This window comes from Achroia grisella, unplaced genomic scaffold (genome assembly GCF_030625045.1).
Source record: "Achroia grisella isolate CSIRO2021 unplaced genomic scaffold, CSIRO_AGI_Agris_v1 utg719, whole genome shotgun sequence".
NCBI classification, from domain to species: Eukaryota; Metazoa; Arthropoda; class Insecta; order Lepidoptera; family Pyralidae; genus Achroia; species Achroia grisella.
In genome coordinates this window covers 426,738-454,095 of record NW_026713002.1, presented here as the reverse complement: position 1 = coordinate 454,095, position 27,358 = coordinate 426,738, and the positions used below count along the sequence as shown (strand labels likewise).

At 35.8% G+C, this 27,358-nt stretch overlaps 1 protein-coding gene across 1 annotated transcript in view; it reads right to left on the bottom strand.

Moving 5' to 3' along the window:
* Nucleotides 1-9,774: 9,774 nt before the first annotated feature.
* Nucleotides 9,775-27,358, bottom strand: part of LOC131850277 (unextended protein-like) — a 35,038-nt gene continuing 17,454 nt past the window's right edge. Inside the window, exons 7-15 of the mRNA XM_059200469.1 lie at nucleotides 26,179-26,370; nucleotides 24,872-25,018; nucleotides 24,155-24,295; nucleotides 22,929-23,068; nucleotides 20,694-20,820; nucleotides 20,027-20,156; nucleotides 15,865-15,961; nucleotides 10,954-11,016; nucleotides 9,775-10,241 (exon numbers count right to left, since the gene is read on the bottom strand). Coding sequence (XP_059056452.1) covers nucleotides 10,104-10,241; nucleotides 10,954-11,016; nucleotides 15,865-15,961; nucleotides 20,027-20,156; nucleotides 20,694-20,820; nucleotides 22,929-23,068; nucleotides 24,155-24,295; nucleotides 24,872-25,018; nucleotides 26,179-26,370 — 1,175 coding nt within the window. The 3' untranslated portion in view covers nucleotides 9,775-10,103. The remainder of the gene's footprint in view (nucleotides 10,242-10,953; nucleotides 11,017-15,864; nucleotides 15,962-20,026; nucleotides 20,157-20,693; nucleotides 20,821-22,928; nucleotides 23,069-24,154; nucleotides 24,296-24,871; nucleotides 25,019-26,178; nucleotides 26,371-27,358) is intronic.

Here is a 27,358-nt window from a genome sequence, read left to right as displayed (position 1 = left end):
CTCGTACTATGTTTGCTGGCATAAAATTGATTGACAAATGAATAAAAAAAAATATACAGATTATAAGAATTCAAATTTAAGAAATAAAATAACAATAAGATATTATTGTTTGTGGAAAAAAAAACACATTTTTTATGCTTTTAAATGATAACATTGTTTTAAGTAGAATTAAAACTTTTTAATAATATAGTGTGATTAAATAAAATTATCAATTTGGTAAGACTTCTGAAAATTGGCGTGGCAATCAATATGTTATTGATTATATTTTTTATACCTCAAAATATATGCAATTGCATGCAACGTCACGAAGTCGGGGTCGTGTATGTGTGTGACATTGTCACAAAGTTTCTTTAAAATTCAAGAATACTACGAGCCTATGGCAAGAAATTATTTTAAAATTGTGACACAATAATTACCGGTAAGTAAACGAAAATTGCTTGAACAAGCATCAAAATATATTTCATCATTTAACATGCTTTTCAAATATAAGTATAGTAGATAGAGATTATTAAAATAATTCTAGGAGACTCTTAGTATTTAGTGGCAAGATTTTGAGGGTTTTATCGGCCATTAATTTCTACAAAAATAATTATTTTTGATGCTTGATAACAATCACCCATGCGATGGACCGACCAAGTCAAAACATTGGTAGGCGGTCCACTCCACGAGTGTAACAGAATGAGAGGCAGTAGGTAGAAATGGCGAGCTGTCGTACGGTGGATTACATCTACCTCTCACTCCGCTACATAATGACGACCACCGTTCTATCAAGAACGAATCGAATAAGAAGAATGGCAATTATGATATTTTAACTATAAATAGAGAAATTATATTTATAAAACATTTAAGTACTCGCCTAAGACATAACAATTAACTACTAGTGGTCTTTAAAATATCATTTTGACACCAAGACTCGACGCGTACTAAATATACCTTGTAAGGGAGCCAGGAGGATTATACCGTGGTCGAGGTGGTACTTATTACAGTATCAAATCACCACCGATAAAAGTACACTCGGGTATAGTACAGTGGCATCATTTAAAATAAATTTATAAATCTTGCTAATATTATAAATGTGAAAGTTTGTGAATATGGATGAATGTGGCTCTTTCACGCAAAAACTACTGAATGTATTTTGATGAAACTTTACAGTAATATTTACAGCTTATACATCAGAATAACACGTAGGCTATAATTTAGAAATATATTATGTAAAGTAGTAGTTATCTATACATATTTGGAGTGTCTGTTTCTAATATTGAAATAACTGTTTTTTACCACATGCATATGAACATAAATACGTATATGTACCATACACCAAAATAACATTTTAGTCTGTCTGTCTGTTTATCCCGGCTAATCTGCTAATGGCTGGACCGACTTAGACGGGACTTTTTTGACAGGTACCTGATGTAATAAAGAGTAACATAGGCTACTTTTATTTTAGAAAAATAAAGTTAAATTCCACGCGCACGAAGTCGAGGGAACAGCTAGTATATATGATAATTGTCAAAGCAAATGTAATGCAGACGAAATTGCGCAGGTCATCAAGTACTTCATATTTCGGGGATTGCCAAAGCTATCTCAGGGATGTCGTTTTTTATGTAATTGTTAATTTATGGATCTCAAGATGAAACCCTACAAGGTATGTTTAGGGGATGCATCAATTTCACGATTTAGTTACTTTATTACTATCAAAATATTATAAGGAAATCGGTTTGAAGTTATAAAACTCTAAAAAAGCTTTATCAATGTTTTTTTAATGTAATAAGGACAACAAACAAACTAACGGGACACCTTATGGTAAGTAAACGTCGCGTGTATACATGAACACTATAAAGATCACGCTATCATGGCACACCTGTGGTACTTCACGGTGACTCGTGCGTTGTTCGGAACGCATGAGTGTCATGGCGATCGGCATGCAGACACCTGCATGCTTAACAGTCATGTGTTGTCATGACAGCTGAGGTACCACTCATGCGTTGTTAGGAATGGCAACGCATGTGTCATGGCGAATATTATGTGGACACCTGCATACTTAACACTCACGTGTTGTCATGACAGCTGAGGTGCCACTCATGCGTTGTTAGGAATGGTAACGCATGTGTCATGCTGGCCATTATGCAGACTCCTGCACTATGCCTAATATACATGATTGTTTAACATGACGACGTGTTGTCTATGATTGTTGTCACATACCATCAGGTGTACCATCAGATCATTTACCATTGTATTTTAATTTTGTTCTATTTATCCTTTAGAAACAAGGCAAACGGAACTTTGCGTTTTACTATTGTCATTAAATAGAAAAACAAGATAGTTTTAAAAAAAGTAGATCAACTCTTAATACTGTTCTAATATTTAATACTGTTAATACTGTTCAATCAGATGGCGCTGCTATCACAGTAAACATTAGCTCCGTATGTTTTTGCTTTTTAAAAAAAATATACATCGTCAAGACCAATTACAACTAGTCAAAATTATAGAAAGTAGTCTAAATTCTTAGTGACAGTGTTATCTAAGCCTTGGACTTATTTAAAATTAACTTTTAACGAAGTGACAAGTCTCAATATTATATGCATAAAAACTCAAACTAATTAGTGATTGAAACCTGTGAAAGTAATTTATATTTATGTGTGGACCCATTTTACTGTAATTGTGTTAAAAACTGACAAAAAATAAACCTGATCAATAAAATAAAAAGGAATTTTACAATTAAAACTTGGTATGTACTTTTATTACTTAAGTGACGGTAGTAAGAAGTGTTAAAAGTGAAAGTATTAACGTTAAACAATTCAAAAACATTGTAATCAATATAGACACACAAATTCGACAAGTTATTCTATAAGCTTGTTGGAACATTCCGCAAGTACACCATTGATTGGAATACATGGCATTGTCGTCCGTGGTTCAAGCCTCGGCACAGCTCATTTAATTTTTTTCATTGTTCTTCAAAATATTGCGTGTTCTTGATGAACGATTGTGCCTAAAGACTAACAATAACATTCATCGTTCATAATAACAAACATATTATTATGTCTCAGTCAAAAATAAAACTCGGGTGTTGCGATCGACTGACGTCTTCACCTAATATTCTAAGCTGTCAGTATTGCAAGCTCAAGTACCATTTATCATGTGTGAATATTAACAAAAATATAAAGGATATCTCTGAAGATTTCAAAACAAAATGGATGTGCCCGGGCTGCTCTAGCAGACTGCCCAAATCAGACAATACAAATACACCAATAAGATCTAATGCACACCAACAAGGAAATGAATGTCTGTTAAATGTAAATACGAGACGGGGTGGGCAAATGGTAGTACCACATTCCTCGTCCGAGGTAGCAATTGACAGCATTCGTGAAATAGTTAGAGAGGAACTAAGCAACATTTTGGATAGTTTTAAAAGAAACATTATTGAACAGTTTGAGCTAAAAACCAATGAATTACTTGATAGTTTTGGTCGGATCTCGGATTCATTGACTATAATTCAAAACCAACAGGAGGCTATAAAATTTGATGTGAATTCTAATACTTCAAGAATTAATGACTTAGAATCTGAAAATACAACCCTGAGGAATACAGTATTGGATCTTAATTCCAGAATTACGCGTATTGAACAGCATTCAAGGGCTAGTAATTTAGAATTACAAAACATACCCGAACATAAGACAGAAAACCTATTTACAGTTGTAAAGCAAATTGCTAACACTACAAACTGTAAATTGAATGAATCGGATATTCATCTATGTACAAGAGTTGCTAAACTAAACAAAAATAGCCGGCGCCCTAGGTCGGTCATCTTAAAGTTTGCATCACCAAGAATACGAGACAGCTTTTTCGCAGCCTCAATTGCCTTCAATAAAAAAGCAAATAATTTCAGTGAAAAATTGAACACAGGGCACATTGGCATAGGTGGTGATAGAAATCCAATCTTTGTAGTGGAGCATCTCTCACCTACGCAAAAAGCTATTCACGCAGCTGCACGTAACAGGGCTAAAGAACTGAATTATAAATTTGTGTGGGTTAAAGACGGAAGAGTTTTCATGCGTAAGTCAGAAACATCTGAATATATATTAATCAAGAGTATTGAGGATTTGTCCCAGCTGAACTGATCATTGTTTTAATTTCTAACTGTAGTGTATTGTTATATCATAGTTTTCAGTAAATAATTGCATAGTCATACGACTTCATCGATTTTTATATAATAATTTACTTTTATTTGTTTTGATATTGTTAATTTATTAATTACTGTAATTACATACATCTTTTATTTTATCTAATAATTTATAATTTTTTACTGTTCTATTGTGCATCTGTATGTCATCTGAAAACTTTAAAATCTATTATCAAAATGTGCGAGGACTAAATACTAGTGCGGCAGAGGTGCGTCAACAAATCTTAATTAATAATTACGACATTTATATATTTACGGAAACTTGGCTCAGTAGTGGATGTTTTGATTCTGAGATATTTGATATTGGCTATGTCGTGTACAGGCGAGATCGCGGGACTTGCTCTATGTCCAACTCAAAAAGAGGGGGTGGTGTTTTGATAGCGGTGTCCAATCGACTGAGTTCCATGCGAATTTCGGAATGGGAAAGTGACTGTGAGGATCTCTGGGTCTCAGTTACTTGTAGTTCACCGGGGAATAAACCCATTACTATTAAGCTATGTACCGTTTACTTACCACCACCAGTTAATGATATAACATTGGAGATATTTGTTGACAAATGCAATAGAATTTTAGAATCATCTACTGATTGGGATTATACTATAATTGCCGGTGACTTCAACATGAGCGGTATAGGTTGGCACCCAAAATACAGCGATAGTAATGTTCTCTACGCAGTTCCTGCAGATTACAGTGAACGTGAGCTTTTATGTAAGTTTGTAGACTTTTTAACACTTAACGACCTTAATCAATACAATTGCGTTACCAACTATCAAAATAAAACATTAGATTTGCTATTATGCAACGACGAAATTCTGAATGTCTCTGAATGTTTAAGTCCTGTAAGAAATATTGACAAGTATCACCCGGCTCTGAAAATAGAAGTTAATATTAAAATAAGAGAAGTAAGTCCAAACATACACATACCTAGTAGGTGTAATTTCTATAAAGGTGATTATAACGCCATTAACACGTACCTTAAATCCATATCCTGGTGGGATGAATTTGGCTCCTGCAACTGTATTAATGAAATGGTGACAAAATTTTATAATATATTGCGTGACGCCATCAGATCTCACATTCCTATGACAAAAATTCGCAATGGTTCATATCCTATTTGGTTTTCACCTCACCTAATACATCTACTAAAACAAAAAAATAAATACCATAGAAAATTTAAGAAATATAAAAATCCACTGGATCAAATAGAATACGATTATTTGAGAGACGATTGTAATAAATTAATAAAAAAATGCTATAATATATATATAAATAATATTGAAGATGAATTGAAAAATAATCCAAAAAAATTCTGGTCACACATAAAAAGTTTGCGTAAAAATAGCTCATCATATCCAAATACCATGACCCTAAATAATAACACATCTTCTGATGCAAATCAGATTTCAGACATGTTTGCCAATCATTTTTCCACCGTGTATGAATGGGATGACGATCACAGTGACAAATCATTGGATGCTTCTGCAATGACAGTCCACACACATGACACAATAAGTAATATTCTACTGACGCCTCAGGAAGTTATTAAAAAACTTAAGAAGCTTGACTTTAAAAAGGGAGCAGGACCAGACAATATACACCCACTCTTTCTAGTGAGGTGTGCTCACACAGTGGCTCTCCCGCTGAGTATCATTTTCAATCAATCGTTGCAAACCGGGATTTTTCCCAGTGAATGGAAGGCAGCTAATATAGTACCAATATACAAGAATGGAAGGAAAGATGTGATATCTAATTACCGACCAATATCACTTCTGTCGGCTATGTCTAAATTATTCGAAACAATGGTTCATTCTGTTTTGTATTCTCACATACAAAAGTACATAATATTCAACCAGCATGGATTTATGGCAAGAAGATCAGTCAACACTAATCTTACACTATATATCTCAGAGCTTAAGGAAGCAGTTGATCAAAATGTTCAGGTAGATGTAGTTTACACCGATTTTGCAAAAGCCTTCGATAAAGTAAATCATAGAATTTTGGCTAAAAAATTGGATATGTTTGGAATAACTGGCAGCCTACTCAGGTGGTGTATATCTTACCTTCACAGTCGTTACTCAAGAGTCGTGTTCAATGGTGTGCAGTCTTACTCTTTTGCGGCAACTTCAGGAATACCCCAAGGCTCTATATTGGGACCTTTATTTTTCAATGTTTTTATAAATGACATCACAGATAATATTAAGCACAGTACAGGTTATCTTTTTGCTGATGACTTTAAATTAGTGAAGACGGTTGCAAATAGCTTGGACATGGAAAAATTTCAGGATGATATTGTTAGCCTTACTAAGTGGTGTAATGATAATAAAATGTATCTCAATATTTCAAAATGTTACCATATTAAATTTACCAGAAAACACAGACCTTTCAAATCAGGTTATTTTATAAACGGTACCAAACTACAAGAAGTCACCACATTACAAGATCTTGGTGTTCTCATGGATGGCCAACTAAGATTTTCTGATCACATCGATAAAATTGTGGCCGAAGCTAACAAGTCACTGGGTTTTATCTTAAGGAACTCAAAAAGTTTTAAAAAACCAACCACTATTATTCTGCTTTATAACAGCTATGTGAGGAGTAGGTTGGAATATTGCAGCATGGTTTGGTCTCCTACCTACAAAGTACACATAAACAGAATAGAAAGAGTACAAAAAAAATTTGTTCGTAGTTTGTCATATCGTTTCAAAACACCAAGCAATATTAAAACTTACAAAGACAGAACTAATCATTTTCTCCTTGAACAACTGTCCTTGCGTAGATCTTACCTTGACATGTCTTTTCTGTACAAGTTGGTAAATGGTCTCATAGATTGTCCTCCCCTACTAAATAAAATTAATTTTAATGTACCCACAAGAATACCACGTCATCCTTGCAACTTATTCAAAAGTAAAGTTTGCAGAACTAATTTGGGTCGTGTTTCACCTGTCGTCCGTTTGTCGCGCCTGTACAATGATTTTGCAGAGGAAAAACCTGAAATTGATATTCTTTTTGACAATCACTCCGAGTTCATAACTAAGCTCAAAAGTTGACGTTCCTTGTCACATATGTTTTATTGTATTATTGTTAGGAGCATTCAAGTTTAAATTTAATTTATTAATTAATTTTATTGACATTGTAATAGTAGTGACATAATCTTGTAACTTAAAGCATGCTGTGGTTACCTATAATTATGAGAACAGTTAGTTTAAGAACATTAGAATTGTATAGAATGATAACAATTTTTCTATTGCTGTATCTTATGTTGGTAATCCTTAAAAATAAATAAATAAATAAATAAATAAATAAATTTATTTTATAACATCCGACGTCCATATCTTGCTTATTAGGCCATTCATAAATGACGTCACAAATTAAGTGTGACAAAGCGTGACACTGAGTTGTCACACTTTGTCAACTTCATCAACTTCCTCACACATTGTCAGGAAAGTCATCTTAAAATTCTAGTGACGTTATTTATGTGTGACCGTTTATAATAAATTTATGTTTACATAATAAATATTTCATTTTACATCTATTAAGTGCACTCTATTTCTCTATATTACAGTGCTTTATAATTAATTATTATCTATTTCCTTGTATAACGGTTATACTGTAACGCGCGTGTTGTATGGGTACCTGGATTTTTTTTAATGGGGACTATTGTCAGATGCTAAGACCTGTAACACGGCGACCTGTATAGATCTATTGTGCTCGCCTTGTCAAAGTTCACTAGCTAGACCCGTGAGGAATAATAATTGAAGAATATTCCTTTAAACTACGGGAATATTATCTGAATTTATAACTTTCTCTCTTCTCTGAGTTCTCATTTTTTTTCCAATTAACTCTCTTTAGTTCTGTGACTGTCAGACTATTTGGTATATATTTAAGTTTGTTGCATAGATATATTATGTATATATTTTTTTGTTCTGTTTATATTTTGTTGCATTTTGTTTACGTTTATAATTTTGCACCGCCAACAATGATTCTCTGCACCACCTATGGTTGACTGGTAGAAAATGCCGCATGGTGTTAAGTACGCCAAATGTACTGTACTGTGTGCATAATATTGTATTGTGTGCATTAAAGTTAAATAAATAAATATTCTTAGGTGCGATGGTTTTTATTTATTTAATAGGCTTTGGGCTATTACCAAGTGCTAAGACCTGTAATACTGCGACCTGTAAGATATATTGTGCTCGCCCTTTCAAAGTTCGCTACCTAGACCCGTCAGGGACAAGAATTGAAGGATATTCTTAGAAGCGATGGTTTTTATCTCCTCAGGAAATAGTGTATACATTCCAAAGGAGATATTTCGTTGCATGAAGGAACCTGGATAGCCAATTTGAAAAATTGGCATTCTAATAAATTGGGGCAATTAAACAGTTGCTACAAATATTACCCTTATCAAACTGTAAACTATAAACTATATTCTGCAAATTAAAATAATTTCATTTCTAGTTCCTGCCGTATCTTTGCTGGGGGGTTAGCTTTATGAATATATATATATTAACTATTTATATTTGACGGCCTCGGTGGGCCAGCGGTTTAGCACACCGCTTTACCTCCGATGGTCGCAGTTTCGATTCCTCGCACGGTGCAAACATTTGTATTCATGAGTATGATTGTATCAGACTGAGAGTTTTCTATGTATGCTATGTATATATTTACAGAAAAAAAAGATTCTAAGGAAGGGTGTGAGAAGTTAGTTCTTGTAATAATAATAAAAAATAATATTGTTCTATCCAATATTACCCATACAACATTCGCTGCATTCCTTGGGAGATTTCTTAAATCTAGAATTTCATATAATTTATATATATATATAATAGTTTAAGAACTCATTCAGACATCTTATACTTCTTTATAAATCTAGCTGCAAAAAATACGGCGCAGTCGCTTTGTGTGAAACAGTCCTTATAAAAATATAAGGGCTCTTTCACACACAGCGGCTGTTTCTCTCAAATTGCGAACTCGTTTCCATGATGCCGATTGACAACTTTTGGATTTAGAATATGGTCCTCATGGAAACATACTATGGTGATCTCTTTTGATTTTGGAATACGGTACATATTAATCTCACATAGGACAGTGATGAACTTTGAATTAGGAACAGAGTTCTTTTGAATTTAGAATATGTTTTAAACACACACACTGACAATGATCACTTTTTAAATTGGTACACAGTATTAATTCAATCTCAGATACGGCAGTTATCACTTTTGAATTTAGAACACAGTTCTAATAAATTAACACCTACAGCAGTGATAAATTTTTAATTATGAACTTAGTTCTTCTTTTGAATTTAGAACACAGTTCTAATAAATTAACACATACAGCAGTGATACATATTTAATTATGAACTTAGTTTTTCTTTTGAATTTAGAATATGTTTTAAAGAAATAAACACTGGTAATGATCACTTTGTAATTTGATACACAGTACTAATTCGATGTCACATACGGCAGTGATCACTTTTGAATTAGGAACATAGTTCTTCTTTTGAATCTAGAATATGTTTCAAACATATACACACTGGGAATGATCACTTTTTATTTAGTGATCGCTTTTGTATTTGAAAAATCTAATTTATGCACACGAGTATATGGAAGCTATAATTTGAATTTCGAACATGATTCAAGTATAAATACGGAAGCGATCATTTTGATTTTGGAACAATTTCATAATTTATATACAATAAGATGTATGTATATATGGCAGCAATGAATTTTCAATTTAGAATACAGTTTCAACACTAACCCACAATTGGGGATAACTTTTGAATTTGGAACATACTTTTAATTTAATCTCATATATGGCGGTGATCAGTAATTTATAAATTTCGAATATGGTTCGTTTAAATTTCGAACTTGCGTCCTTTTAAATTTAGAACTTGGTTCTAATTTATCCTTACGGATGGTGGCGGTCACTATTTCAACAGTTTCTCTTGCTCGTCGGCTCTCGCTCCGGGGTACAGATCTCCATTGCGGGGTTCGGGGGAGGCGCGGGAGACGAACGAAGCCCGCGTGTGGGGGGACGCTGACACTGGCAGGGGGTTGGGGGACACCTGTATATAACAATAACAATAATAAATAGGGTAGTTATAAAGATAACAGTTACATCTATACTAATATAAAAAGGTAAAGTTTGTATGTTTGTTTGTACGGGGTAAACTCCGGTTCTGCTGATCCAATTTTAAAAATTCTTTCACCGTTAGAAAAGTACATTATCTCCGAGTGCTATAGGCTATATAACATCACGCTACAACCAATAGGAGCGGAACAGCAATGTGGCAAAAAATGTTAACTTTCAGTGCTAATTTGGAGTGATTTGGAATAAACGGTTAAAGTTTCGCAAAAAATATGTATGACGGAATTGTTCTCCTTCAAAAGGTCTAAAAAAATCGACAATATATCTTTTTTGTAATAACTATAACCTTTTTTATGGCAATAATATTTCGTCGATTAAATAGAAAAATAACTATTTTCATAATTAAGAATCTAGAATTGCCTCCTTTTATATAAGTCATTAAATTAACCACGCCGTCTTAATCATTATCTAAATACTTTTAAAATGATACAATACTTCCCTGTAAATTTAAAACTTTAAAAATAATTTAAATAAATTTAAAAACTTTAAATGCTTATCTAGAAGACAAGACAAAAAAATACATTTTGAATACTGACATTTTTCTATTTAACCGACAATTTGCGAGAGACAGTAAAATTCTCTGCTATTATATTCTATTCTATTCTATATTCTTCTAGAGGCTGTCTCACCTGTCTGGACGGTGTCTTGTGTTCTCCACTTATACTGATATCTTCGTCTACAGATTGCAGTAACTGCAACAAGAATATACACTCAATATGTTTTTTATGGATGACTAGCTGTACCCGCGACTTCGTCCGCGTGGAATTTAACTTTATTCTAAATTAAAAGTAGCCTAAGCTACTCTTTATTACATCACCTATCAATACAAGTACCGTCAAAATAGGTCCACCCATTTCAGAGATTAGCCGGAACAAACCGACTGACAAACAGACAAAAATTGTAAAAAATGTTATTTTGGTGTATGTATTTATATTCATATGCATGTAGTAAAAAACGGTTATTTCAATATTACAAACAGACACTAAAATTTTATTTATATGTATAGATAATGGAATGGTGCACCCGGCTGCGCTAACGGTATACGCTGGCGGGGCACCAGTGGAGGATGACAAGATGAGGATGAGGTCATGTAGTTTCCTATTAATATTCATTTCTTTATTTAGTTAGATAGATACTTTAGATATTAGTTTAGTTACATTAGATAGACTTTAGTTACATTAGATATTATTACAGACAATATTTTTTACCCGAATTTACCCAATTAGACGGTCTACTTTTGATGGTCGCGGGTTCGATTCCCCACACGGTGCAAACATTTCTATTCTTGGGTAACACTTTGTGTCGGTCTGATGTTTTCTATGTATATGTATGTATTTACAATAATATATATCTATGTATTTATATCAGTTGTGATATAGTGATGCAAATCAGCACGTTATACAAAATGTACATTGTGCCAGTGTACATTTTGTATAACGACACGTAGGTCACGCAGTTGGTCATATATATAGTTTATGTAATTAGTGTAAGCTAGAGTAATTCAAGATGTAACAGTTAATATACAAGTTACACCCTACTGTGTGTGTTTACTCTCACCACCGCTCCTGTCATCACATCTAGTACCCATAACACAAGATAAGTGGTAATCACGAGTAGTACCAATGATTTCACTATCACTCGTGCATTTTGGAAGACTGTGTCGTGTCGTTCTTTGTAACTTCATTGCAATATCTTTGACGGCGTCGGTGGTTTAGAGGTTTAGCACACCGCTTTGTTTTTGATGGTCAAGGGTTCGATTCCTCGCAGTGTGCAAACATTTGTACTCATGAGTTGTTTGTATCGGTCTGGGTGGTTTCTATGTATAATACGTATGTATATATATTTATGTATTTTTATCAGTTATCTAGTACCCATAAGACAAGCTTTAGTTAGCTTAACTTGGGCCTAGATGGCGCCGTGTGAATTGTCCTGAGACATAACAAAATCTAAATATATATAACTCAAAGGTGACTGACATAGTGATCTATCAACGCACAGCCCAAACCACTGGACGGATCGGGTTGAAATTTGGCATGCAGGTAGATGTTATGACGTAGGCATCCGCTAAAAAAGGATTTTGATTAATTCTACCCCTAAGGGGATGTCGGGCTGATTAATTCGTAGCCATCCCCTAGAAAGGATTTTGATTAATTCTGCCCCTAAAGAGTTAAATTAACGCGAGCGAAGCCGCGAGCAAAAGCTAGTTAAGTATAATTATAAAAACGTAAAAAGTCTAGAAATAACCATACCGACATATGAAATGAACAAACCAACGGCCTCACGTCTTCCTTTCCAACAAACTGATGATCTTGTTCAACCTCATCAGAATCAGTTCATCCGTATTACGTTTCCGTTCGGCATCATAATCATAATCGATTGCGTCTCGTTCGAATTCGTGACCGTCGATCGAATTTCGGTCGGAGTCGTTCGGATCGTGGAACGTCAGGAGGGAGGAGTCGGTATGGAAGGTTGTTTTCTTTTTCTTAATTCGTTCCGTATCTGTTTATTTATATTATAGGTAAAGCAGAAATGCTTACTAATATTATAAATGCGAAAGTAACTCTGTCTGCCTGTCTGTCCCACGTTCACGGTAAAACTTCTGAACCGATTTAAATGAAATTTGGTACACAGATAGTTTACACCCTGAGAAAGGTTTGAAAGGACTACTTTTTAAGAAAAGCGAAAATAGGGTTGTTAGTGGTTGAAAGGGTAGGTGAAAGTATATTTGGAAGTATTTTCATTCTCAACTTTTATCTCCTCTTTCAACCCCTTAGAACCCTTTCTTCGCATTAAAAAGTAGCCTATGTCGTTTCTCAGGTTCTAGAGGATTTCTGTATGAAATTTCATTTAAATTGGTTCAGTAGATTTGGCATGAAAGCGAGACAGATAAAGTTACTTTCGCATTTATGATATTAGTAATGAAATAAGAGTATAGGAAAGAAGTGCAAAATCCTAATATTTTATTTAATTACGTTTTAAAATACATTAAACAACCATGTGCGAGGCGTCGAACCCGCAAACTTTATCAAAGGTACGACGGAGGAAGGGCCAAAATCCACAGAGTCCAATTATTTAAAAAAAAATCAATAAACTCTAACCGTTAACCTTCTCAACGCTCTTCTTGCGTAACCAAAAATCATTTCTCAAACATTCGTCGCAAACATTTGCATCCAAGTCCATCTTTTCAAGTGTCGAACATTTGGACGACATGTCGCAAGTATTAGGCACAGATTTTGCAAACATCTCATTATGGTTCAACGTATTTTTATGCAAATCATTGGTCAACGACTTGGAAACTGTGGTCCAATATTTATGGCAGGCGTCGCAAGATTTAGTGTTTGAATTTACCAAAAATTTTGAGGTTATGTGATCATTTGTCCAATGTTTGGTGTTGGAAGTTTGGCCAATGGAGTTAGACGAATGTTTGCCACACGCATTGGCCTCTATCTTTTCTAATGAAGTGTAATTTTGAGGGGAGACTTGCATTAGTTCGATTATGTTCAGTCTTGGAGACAACTGAAATAATTTATATACATTTTATTATTAACTAGCTACCCCGTAGCAAACATTTGCGTCCAAGTCCATCTTTTCAAGTGTCGAACATTTGGACGTCATATCGCAAGTATTCGGCACGGATTTCGCAAACATCTCATTGTGGTTCGACCAATTTTTATGCAAATTATTGGCCAACGACTTGGATACTGTGTTCCAATAATTATCGCGATCGTCGCCACATTTAGTGTTTGAATTTACCAAAAATTTTGAGGTTATGTGATCATTTGTCCAATGTTTGGTGTTGGAAGTTTGGCCAATGGAGTTAGACGAATGTTTGCCACACGCATTGGCCTCTATCTTTTCTAATGAAGTGTAATTTTGAGGAGAGACTTGCATTAGTTCGATTATGTTCAGTCTTGGAGACAACTGAAATAATTTATATACATTTTATTATTGCTTTCTTGATTTAATTGATTGATTTTAGAAATATGAAAGCGTAGCGGTTTTTGTATTGATTGCCGCATGCATTCTTATGTAAAATGTGAATACTATAACTATCAGATAGCAATTGTAAGTAGCTTTGACGTAGTCTAGTGTTTTGAGTAGTCATGCTCACTAAAATGTCCAGACTTGTGGCGGCGTGGTGGGCCGGGTCATTGGGCTCCCTAAAATATGGTCGAGCGCAGTGATGGCTGGCTCATCCGTCATACTCGTGAACGGGTGCTGCTTGTAGGGACTGGTCTGCTCTAATCACTATGACTGATTTCCTCTTATTAATTGTTTAACCAGTTGGTTATATATTCAATATTATTTCTATTTGAGTATTTAATAGAATTATTTGGTGGTTTGTATTCACACACTTAAACTTAAAAATGTAAAGTAATAATAAAATTATTTAAAAGAGCAACACGCAAGTTTCTTGCTCGTTCTTCTTGTGATGAGACAGCTTTCCGAACGAGTGGTAGATTAAAAAATGTAATGACTATTCAAAAGTGCTTCAATGTAAGTTTATTTGAATAAATGATTTTCTATTCTATTCTATTCTATTAACTAGCTACCCCGTCGCAAACATTTGCGTCCAAGTCCATCTTTTCAAGTGTCGAACATTTGGACGATATGTCGCAAGTATTAGGCACAGATTTTGCAAACATCTCATTATGGTTCAACGTATTTTTATGCAAATCATTGGTCAACGACTTAGAAACTGTGTTCCAATATTTATCGCAAGCGTCGCGACATGTAGTCTTTGAATTTACCAAACATTTTGAGGTTATGTGATCATTTGTCCAATGTTTAGTGTTGGAAGTTTGGCTAATGGAGTTGGACGAATGACGAATGACGTATATAATGAAAAATAATATTTTATTATATATAGACCCAGCAAACGTTATTTTGCCATATAAATTAAAATCGATTCAAATTCATTTAAATTCAAAAAATAAACAAATTTTTACATTATAATTTTATTTTTTCCCTACCGTCCAGTTCGGTATATAGATCCAATTGAGAAGAACTGGCAAGAAACTCAATTGAATTACTTTTTTTGTATATAACATTTTATTCCTAAGAACTAAGCTTTAAATTGATAAAACTACATATTAAATTAAAATGAACCTTATTAACAGTGGAAGTAGATCCGAAATCGACGTCGCGCGTCGAAGCAGTACTGGCAGACTTTACTAGTAACTTTCTCATAGCTATGGGTATGTTGGCACTCGATGAGCGACAGAGGTGCTGTAAAGGGGAAAGGAATTATGAGGAATTAAGGGGGGGGGGGGGGAGGAGAGATATTAAGGAAGGAAAAGAGAAGGGGGTGAAAAAATATAAGAGCCACTAGTCCAGTGTTTCCCAACCTTATATTTAGTATGGTATATTCAACATATATATTCGGCATTCGGCATATTTCCATCAAGAAAAGAGTTTATTTGAGTCGGCAACACTTGTAATTCCCCTGAAGTTGCGGGTGCTTATGGGCGGTGGTGATCACTCACCATCAGGTGAGCCGCAAGCTCGTTTGTACCCTATGGTATATAAAAAAATCTTACCTTGTCTACTTCTGTATCGAACTGCTCGTTGGTGGCACCCTTGGACAGCGCCCCCTTCTCCATCAGCGTGGCTCGCTTTGCAGCCAGGTACAGAGACCTGGGAACGTTCAGATAGTTATTTAACACGTTGAAAACCGCATTGATAAATCTATATGTATATTATTTTTTAAATATGTTTTTAGTGTACAATAATTTGAGGTAGTCATTATTTAACGCCTCGATTTATTTTAATGTAAGTGCCCATGGGTGATCACCCGGTCCCAACGTGTAAACTTACTTTCGTATTGGAGTAACCCACCGGTGAGCATGTTAACGTAAGTAACTCTGTCTGTCTCGCATTCACGCCAAATCTAGTGAACCGATTTAAATGAAAATTGGTACATAGATAGTCTAGACCCTAAGGACATAGGCTACTTTTTAATTTGAAAAAAGGGGTTGAAAGAGGAGATGAAGGGTTGTATGGAAGTATAGTCATATTTAAAGCTAGAAGCTTGAAATTTATTTTTTAGGCTGTTGATTAAATATAAATGAATAGGATATTTTGTATTTCCATACATTCACCCTTATATTATTTTACCACATTTTCTACAAACTTAGTAACAAATAATATAGGGAATATATATTCAATTTATAGCCAAAAAATTTATTTCAAGCTTCTAGCTTCAAAAATGACGATACATCCATACAACTTTTGATATTATAGCTGCAATATGACTCTTTTGCAACCGTCATTTTTGAAGCTATAACGATGAAACTTCTCTGCGTTTTTGGGTTAGATTATTGAATATATGTTCTTTATTTGGTCAAGGCGAAGTCGCGGACACAGCTAGTCGAATTATATATATCTGTCCATCTGACAGTAGTTTGTTGTTGCATGCTTACCGTTTGACAGTGAGGTAGTGTAGCTCTGCGATGGCGCGCACCGAGTAGTCAGGCACGAACGTGTGACGTAACATGGAGTCCATGTGTCATGTTTGACAGTGAGGTAGTGTAGAATTTTTCTATTCTATTCTATTCTGACAGTAGTTTGTTGTTGCATGCTTACCGTTTGACAGTGAGGTAGTGTAACTCTGCGATGGCGCGCACCGAGTAGTCAGGTACGAACGTGTGACGCAACATGGAGTCTTTGTGTCATGTTTGACAGTGAGGTAGTGTAGAATTTTTCTATTCTATTATATTCTGACAGTAATTTGTTGTTGCATGCTTACCGTTTGACAGTGAGGTAGTGTAACTCCGCGATGGCACGCACCGAGTAGTCAGACACGAACGTGTGACGTAACATGGAGTCCATGTGTCATGTTTGACAGTGAGGTAGTGTAGAATTTTTCTATTCTATTATATTCTGACAGTAGTTTGTTGTTGCATGCTTACCGTTTGACAGTGAGGTAGTGTAGAATTTTTCTATTCTATTCTATTGACGCAATAGTTTGTCTGCACAGCAGTTTGTCACAGTGAGGTAGTGTAACTCCGCGCTGGCACGCACCGAGTCGTGTGACTGGATCGTTTTAGGTATCAAGTAGTCCATGTGTCATGTTTGACAGTGAGGTAGTGTAGAATTTTTCTATTCTATTCTATTCTGACAGTAGTTTGTTGTTGCATGCTTACCGTTTGACAGTGAGGATGAGAATGACGCGCCTCAAGTAGCCAGGAACGAACATGTGACGCAACATGGAGTTCACGTGTTTGATAGTGAGATAGTGTAGATTTTTACATTTCGAGACTATTCTATTCTGACAGTAGTTTGTTGCATGCTTACCGTTTGACAGTGAGGTAGTGTAACTCCGCGATGGCACGCACCGAGTAGTCAGACACGAACTTGGTCCGCAACATGGAGTCCATGTGTGTGTGTGTGTGTGTGTGTGTGTGTGTGTGTGTGTGTGTGTGTGTGTGTGAGTGTGTGTGTGTGTGTGTGTGTGTGTGTGTGTGTCTATTCATTCTGACAGTAGTTTGTTGTTGCATGCTTACCGTTTGACAGTGAGGTAGTGTAACTCCGCGATGGCACGCACCGAGTAGTCAGGCACGAACGTGTGACGTAACATGGAGTCCATGTGTCATATTTGACAGTGAGGTAGTGTAGAATTTTTTTTGGTAGCTATTCTATGTCTATTACTGACAGTATTTTAGTTTTTGCATGCTTATGGCGTTTTCTAACAGTGAGTCCCCAGTGTAACACTGCGATGGCGCGCCTCGAGTAGTCAGGTACGAATGTGACGCAACAATCCATGTGTCAAATATTTGACAGTGAGGTATAAGTGTAGAATTTTTCTATTCTATTCTATTCTCACATATATGTTGTTGCATGCTTATCCGTTTGACAGTGAGGTAGTGTAACTCCGCGATGGCACGCACCGAGTAGTCAGGCACGAACGTGTGACGTAACATGGAGTCCATGTGTTATGTTTGACAGTGAAAGTTGTAGAATTTTTCTATTCTATTCTATTCTGACACTCTCTCTAATTTGTTGTTGCATGCTTATTAAAATTTGACAGTGAGGTAGTGTAACTCTGCGATGGCGCGCCTCATCAGAGTCAGGTACGAACGTGTGACGCAACATGGAGTCTATGTGTCATGTTTGACAGTGTGTGTGTGAATGTGTATTATATTCTGACAGTAATTTGTTTTGCATGCTTACCGTTTGTGGTGTAACTATGCGATGGCGCGCACCGAGTATAGTGTGTGTGTGACGTAACATGGAGTGTGTGTGTGTTTGACAGTGAGGTAGTGTAGTTTTTGCTATTCTATTCTATTCTGACAGTAGTTTGTTGTTGCATGAGACTTGCCGTTTAACAGTGAGAACTAAACTCTGCGATGGCGCGCCTCGTTCCTAGTCAGGTATTCGATTTACGTGTGACGTAACATGACAGTCCATGTGTCATGTTTAACAGTGAGGTAGTGTAGAATTTTTATTTCTATTTTATTCTATTCTGACAGTAGTTTGTTGCATGCTTACCGTTTGACAGTGAGGTAGTTTTCGACACTACTGGAGTATTTTCAGTAACTCCGCGATGGCGCGCACCGAGTAAAATCAGGCACGAACGTGTGACGTAACATGGAGTCCATGTGTCATGTTTGACAGTGAGGTAGTGTAGAATTTTTCTATTCTATTCTATTCTGACAGTAGTTTATTGCATGCTTACCGTTTGACAGTGAGTGTAGTGTAACGCCGCGATGGCGCGCACCGAGTAGTCAGGCACGAACATGTGACGTAACATGGAGTCCATGTGTCATGTTTGACAGTGAGGTAGTGTAGAATTTTTCTATTCTATTATATTCTGACAGTAATTTGTTGTTGCATGCTTACCGTTTGACAGTGAGGTAGTGTAACTCCGCGATGGCGCGCACCGAGTAGTCAGGCACGAACGTGTGACGTAACATGGAGTCCATGTGTCATGTTTGACAGTGAGGTAGTGTAGAATTTTTCTATTCTATTCTATTCTGACAGTAGTTTGTTGCATGCTTACCGTTTGACAGTGAGGTAGTGTAACTCCGCGATGGCACGCACCGAGTAGTCAGACACGAACGTGTGACGTAACATGGAGTCCATGTGTCATGTTTGACAGTGAGGTAGTGTAGAATTTTTCTATTCTATTCTATTCTGACAGTAGTTTGTTGCATGCTTACCGTTTGACAGTGAGGTAGTGTAACTCTGCGATGGCGCGCACCGAGTAGTCAGGTACGAACGTGTGACGCAACATGGAGTCCATGTGTCATGTTTGACAGTGAGGTAGTGTAGAATTTTTCTATTCTATTCTATTCTGACAGTAGTTTGTTGCATGCTTACCGTTTGACAGTGAGGTAGTGTAACTCTGCGATGGCGCGCACCGAGTAGTCAGGTACGAACGTGTGACGCAACATGGAGTCTTTGTGTCATGTTTGACAGTGAGGTAGTGTAGAATTTTTCTATTCTATTCTATTCTGACAGTAGTTTGTTGTTGCATGCTTACCGTTTGACAGTGAGGTAGTGTAGAATTTTTCTATTCTATTCTATTCTGACAGTAGTTTGTTGTTGCATGCTTACCGTTTGACAGTGAGGATGAGAATGACGCGCCTCAAGTAGCCAGGAACGAACATGTGACGCAACATGGAGTTCACGTGTTTGATAGTGAGGTAGTGTAGAATTTTTCTATTCTATTCTGACAGTAGTTTGTTGTTGCATGCTTACCGTTTGACAGTGAGGTAGTGTAACTCCGCGATGGCACGCACCGAGTAGTCAGGCACGAACGTGTGACGTAACATGGAGTCCATGTTTATATTCTGCAGGGAACCCATGGCCGACGGGGTCGGGGACTCAGCTGTTGTATTGTAAATTATTATATTTATCTTACTAATATTATAATAATAATAAACTTAGGACAATTCACACAGCGCCATCTAGTCCTAAGATATGCTAGCTCAAAGTTGTGTTATGGGTACTAGACAACTGATATAAATAATTAAGTTTTTATTTTGTAAATACATATCTTATTAAAATTACAAACGCGGAATCTGTGAGTGCGGATGAATGTATGGATGTTTGTTACTCTTTTACGTACAAATTACTGAATATATTTTAATAAAACTTTGAAATAATATACTTAGTTCATACATCAGAATAACACATATAGGCTATAAATTTCACGAGAGTGAAACCACGGCTAAAGCTAGTACAATATATATTAGCTACATAATTAGATTTGAAAAAAAAACAGATCGATAAAAATAATCAAACTCATGAATACAAATATTTGTATTGTGCGGGGAATCGAACCCGCGACCATAGTAAAGCCACCTACCACCTACCACCGCGGTAGTAAAGCGTATATATATAACAATGGATATATACCACTCACCAACGCCAATATTCTGCGTGAGCGCTTGCACGCCGAAGTACGTGAAGGGTCCAGCTTCAAAGACGAGGTTCTCCCGACCGACCGTCACCTCCACGCGGCCCTCCAGGATCAGCACGAAGTAGTCCACCTGGACATCATCATTAACTACCTTTACATGTACGCTCTTTCGCGAATATTTTTTTACGCAGGAAAGCGAGGCCAAACGGTCTACAATCAGAATGGGCAGTGAGTACCTGTACAGGATGGAACTAAAACACTGACTTATTATCGCAACTGAGAGCACGCACTTATTTTATATGTGACACCGAGCGTCACCGCGATCGTCTGAATCCGACTACAATATTGTGTAGAGAACGGGTAGAATTATACCCATCAAAAACATAAATGTGAAATGATAGCCGAGTTTAATATTATGATATATGCCTTGATTGTTGACTTCTACGACAAAAGAGGTGAGATCTAAATGGGTGCCAAGTTCAATGGTATGTCCTGAAATGTATTTATAACAATATATAATATAATTTCTTCTTATAACTTAGGATAATATACTGTAGCCTAAGGTCTAACTTGGCCAGTTCTTCCTAGGTCATCTGAAAGTGGGTTATAATTTTGATCTATAGTTGATCAGTGATAAAAATGACGATATTTGGACGTTAATATCTAAACAACCGTTCGAGATATATTTATGAAATTTGGAACATATGTTTATCTCGCAAATTTGATAGGTTTATGTGAAAGGGTTTTTGAGTTATGAGGGGGTCAAAAGTGGCTCCAAATGGTTCGTGTAAATATACACACGGTGCTGCTAGCCAGTTACTTGAAACTCGGCTTGACACGCTACCGCGTGTCTAGATTAATTACATTGTGTATCTATTCATATGTATTCTCATATTAATTAAAATATATAATAAATTGCCAAGTGAAATAATTTATTACTAGTATTTACATAACCTAATTGTACAACTAAGAACCTAAAATTAAAAAGATTAAAAAAAATATAAATATAATATGATGACTAAAATATATTATAAAAAGGGGTCCCTTTAGGCAACGTTCCGAAGATACTGGCAGCGTTCCCTCTTTGAATAGCTAGACTAATTCTTTGTCCAAGGTAGCTGCCAGCTCTTCGGTCTTCTGTGATGTCGACAAACCTTTTCGTTATTTCTTTGAAAAGTCTTATAGCGCTAGGACCCCACGGACCAAGGGTCTCGACACCGAATGGGAAATTGTAAATTTATGTCGAAATAAATTCAAGAAAGAACTACATAGATGGCTAATCAGCAAATCGTACTACAGTGTTCAGAAGTACTTACTTAATTAAAAACATTGACATGTATAATTTATAAATATTTCATTAATACGAAGTTGACATACTCATATTATAAATAATGTACGTACTTAATATTGACTAACGAATAATAACCAAAATTGACATCTGTTTTGCCTGTTGCATGTCAGAAATGACAAAATGTGTGAAATTAGTTCTAAAGACCTTAAAAACCACGTATGTACCACATTTTAAGCAATAAATATTCATTTCATTTCATTTCATATTAAAAAATGACAAAGAATGACGTATCATGTATATTTATGTATATATACATACATATAATAATAATTAACTATATAAAAAAAAAGTATATATACGTATACATACATTCCGTTATAATATTATTTTATTTATATATTTTATTATTTAATTCAATTGATTGATTCGCTCATTTCGTTCAATCTTTTATTTCATTCATTATAATAAATTTAATACTACCAATCGCCCATATAATAAATACCTTATAGACATCTATACATATAAATAAAATTGGAGTGTCTGTTTGTAATATTGAAATAACCGTTTTTTACTACATGCATATGTATATAAATATGGTACATACACCAAAATAACATATTTTACAATTTTTGTCTGTCTGTTTATTCCGGTTAATCTCTGAAATTGCTGGACCGATTTTGACGCGAGTTTTTTTGACAGGTAGCAGATTTAATAAGGAGATACTTAGGCTACTTTTATTTTACATAAAAAAAAGTATAAAAATAAATTCCACGCGGTCGGAGTCGCGGGAACAGCTAGTATAAAATAAAATTTAAATATAAATTGTCTCTGTGGTCGGCAAGACACTCTGCCACGGTTTAATCATTCATTTCATTCACTCAACAAATAGCTCAATACTACAATTTCATTCAACCAACCAATCCGTTCATTCAAAAGTCATTACGTACCGGCTTGCCCTGTTGGAACACATACGTGCTCGGGTCCTTCTTGGTCTTCCCCTTCAGCTTAATGTAGTGTATCACATCCTGACGCAGCAGACGACGGAGGACAGTCTCCGAGACAGTGTCAGGCCTGAACGCGTCCACGCCTGGAAAACAAATGACAACCAATCAAATCAAATAATTTCACTCTGACTACAGAGAGTATAGATTTTTTTTATATACATATGTCATGTAGTAATTATATTTTAGTACGTAGCGTGGGAAGGCCTCCAGCAAGGTGGACCGACGATCTGGTCAAGATCGCTGGAAGGCATTGGGTGCGCAGGATCGATCGTCGTGGAGATCTTCGTGGGGGAGGCCTATGTCCAGCAGTGGACGTCTTCCGGGCTGCGATGATGATGATGATGATGATGACGTAGGATAATATATTGTGCCAGTATCATGTAATGTTTAATCCTTACTAATATTATGAATGTGAAAGTATGGATGTTTGTTACTCTTTCACGCAAAAACTACTGAACGGATTTTGATGAAACTTTAGAAAGAAAGAAAAATATATTTATTTGACGCATACCAAACAATCATACAACATATTACAAAAATTATAACTAATTATTTGAAAAATACAGCTGCGACCAAATTTGTAACCACTCAGCTTTGTGTCTGGCTGTAATGTCCAAACGCTGATTTTCAGTGGAACCTTGTAGAAAATAATTTAATATATAAAAATTGTGTACCTACTGCTGCCTGCGTGAGCGTGCCCTGTTGGTGCTTCTGATAGCATAGACTTACACCTAGTAAGTCTATGCTATGATAATGTATGGAAATTAAAATACTATACGTAGATAGTACAATACAGTACGGACAGTTATACAGTGGAAATTTGATTTTCAAATAGAAATTTCTTAAGTTTTTATCTAAATGTAACTACAGATACGTTACTGTAATGTAGCTTATGCATCACAATGACATATAGACTATAACTATATTTTTTATTAAAATTTATATAATGAAATTTAACGGGGGTGAAACATAACAACATAAGTTCTAACCCTACTGTGTGTTTCCTCTCACCACCGATCCTGTCAACATGCTTTTAGTGACACGCTTTTTTTCGAACTAGTCTAATGGTATTGGCCGCAGCAGCCCTTAATAAACGGATACATCAATTTTATAGATTTGTATTTGTAGCTCTTTTGTCCTTACGCTATAAAAAAAAATATAAAACTCACTGGTACTCAAGAACTGGAACGTGGCGAGCGTGAGTTGAGGCGATATGTGTATACGTTGGTTCTCGTGGCGCTCCGCGAAAGCAGCGAAGTCCTGCAACTTGTTCTGGGGGCGGTTGCGGCGTCTCTTCGTCCGGTTGTCCACTGTTGGAAGTTTTTTAATCACGAATAGCATCTTAATAATAATAATCATTACAAATCGAAAATTCTTGACCTTGACCTCAATAATATCTTCACGCAGCACAAGCTCTCCCACACTTGGCTAAGCCCAGTGAGAGTGAAGCCCAGAGTATTTTAAAATTATAAAAGAAGAGAAAGAAAATATTAAAAAGAATTACAAAATTGCCGTCATTCCAGAAACATGCTGTATTGTAAGGAAAATTCTCGTCATCACATGCATCATCCACGCTTGGCTAAGGCCCGCGTGTTTGAACCCGTAAAAAGGGATGTACAAAAACATATAATAATAATAATCTCAGGACAATTCACACAGCGCCATCTAGACCCAAATTAAGTTAGCTAAAACTTGTGTTATGGGCACTAGACAAATGATACAAATACATAGATTTTTTTTCATAAATGCATACATAGAAAACACCCATAGTCATGAATCCAAATGTTTGTGCCGTACGAGGAATCGAACCCGCGACCATCGGACGTAAAGCGGTGTGCTAAACCGCAAGACCACCGAGGCCGTCAAAAAAAACTCGATTAACGTACTGAACACGTCGGTCTCATCGACGATCTCCGCCTGTATCATTTCTTCTATGACGTCCTCGAGTGTGACGAGCCCCATCGTCTCGTAGAACGGATCCCCTTCACCCTCGTTGTTGATACGGTGGACGAACGCCATATGACCCTTGTGACCTGTTGATAGATGTATTTGTTTATAATAAAAATAGGAATAGAAATAGAAATAATCTTTATCAGAATAAAGTTAATATAAGCACTTTTGTCAGATTAATATAAGCACAGTTTTTGATTCCACCACTCATCCGGTACTTATAATAGAACATTTAGCAATTATAATAGAAGGAAATATATAGGTAAAATAATAATAATCAAGGCAAGTCACACAACGCCATCTAGTCCCAAGCTAAGGAAAGCTTGTGTTAATACATAAACGATATAAATACAAAGATATGTTTTTTTTTAAATATATACATAGAAAACACCGAAACCGATACAAACAATCATACTCATAAATACAAATGTTTGTGCCGTGCGAGGAATCAAACCCCCGACCATCGGAAGTAAAGCGGTGTGCTAAACCGCTAGACTACCGAGGCCGTCACAGAAACAAATAAGCTTGCACAATTACAAAAATACAGATACAATTTTAAATTCAATTTGGGAGAATAGAGTGACCACCAGCATACGCTATTGCAATTTTGTCAAAAACAGATAATTTAATCAATACAATCACGTCCAGCGTGACATCTTCGAAGAAAAAGTTGCAAGGGTTTTGATAGTACTGGCAGAGTGTACCCAGGGGACTGTTGTTGGGGTCAACGAACGCCAGGTACTTGATATTGCATAAATAAATAAATGAAATAGTTACCACCCTAACTGTTTGAACATCACGTCCAGGGTGCCATCTTCGAAGACAAAGTTGCAAGGGTTCTGATAGTACTGGCAGAGTGTACCCAGGAGAGTGTTGTTGGGGTCATCGAACGCTAGGTACTTGATATTAGATAAATAAAATAGTTACCATCCTTAAACTGCTTGAACATCACGTCCAGCGTGACATCTTCGAAGACAAAGTTGCAGGGGTTCTGGTAGTACTGGCAGAGTGTACCCAGGGGACTGTTGTTGGGGTCAACGAACGCCAGGTACTTGATATTGCATAAATAAATAAATGAAATAGTTACCACCCTAACTGTTTGAACATCACGTCCAGCGTGACATCTTCGAAGAAAAGTTGTCAATGTTTTTATCTGATAGTACTGGCAGAGTGTACTAAGGGTACAGTGTTGTCAAAGCCATCGAACGCTAGGTACTTGATATTAGATAAATAAAATAGTTACCATCCTTAAACTGCTTGAACATCACGTCCAGCGTGACATCTTCGAAGACAAAGTTGCAGGGGTTCTGGTAGTACTGGCAGAGTGTCCGCAGGGGAGTGTTGTCGTCGGGGTCAACGAACGCCAGGTCCTTGATGAACAGCACCGTCACTATGTTTCCGCGGGTGCCCTCGTAAACCGGGATGCGGGAATAACCTGCAAGAGTTGCCACCTTTAACCGACTTCAAAAAAAACGCTGTCAATGTTTTTATTTTTTAATATCGACCAGCCTTCTAAGTGTACAGTGTAAAGTCAAAGTCAAAAACAATACCGAGGGTGTTCAGCCACTTATAAATTTTACTAAAATTATAAATGCCAAAGATTGTGAGTATGGATGGATGTTTGTTACTTTTTCACGCAAAAACTTCTGAACGGATTTTGATGAAACTTTACAGTAACATAGTTTATACATCAGAATAACAGGCTATAAATTTCCTGCCGGTGAAACCGCGAGCACAACTAGTATAATATATTTAAAAAATCCCAAACATGCCACCTGTTCTTAAGACAGGTTAAGTTGTAAATATTGAGATGTCTGTTAGGACATTATAATATTTACCAACGTAAGGAGTAATGTTAGTTGGTGGCAATCAAGCAAACGGCCTGCAAATATCCAAGATATTTAAAAAAAACTAATTCAATTGAGTTTCTTGCCAGTTCTTCTTAATCGGATTTATATTCGGTAGGGAAAAATTTATAATAATTATAAAAAATTTGACGTTTATAAGCGACTAAAATGTCCTACATGAATAAATGATTTTTTAATTTGAATTTGACGAATTGATTATGTATTTTAGTAAAGTATAAATACAAAAAACACTTGCTAAATTTAAAAATATACTTTCCCTGTTTTTAACATTAGTTATATCAGAATGACGTAGGCTATATATTACGTTAACATATACAAAACTCACTAACTTATGAGTACACGGCCGGTTAGTAATGTATGAACTCAAAATATAATAATAACTAGCTGATCCTGTAAATGTTGTTTTGCAATGTAAATTTAAATCGCTATTAAAAAATAGGGGTTGGTGATAAAATAATAGCATTCACCATGAATTTATCACATTTTAGTTAGTTAAGTTAGTTACCATACTCCTCCGAAACGGCTTGACCGATTTTTATGAAATTTTATATGTAA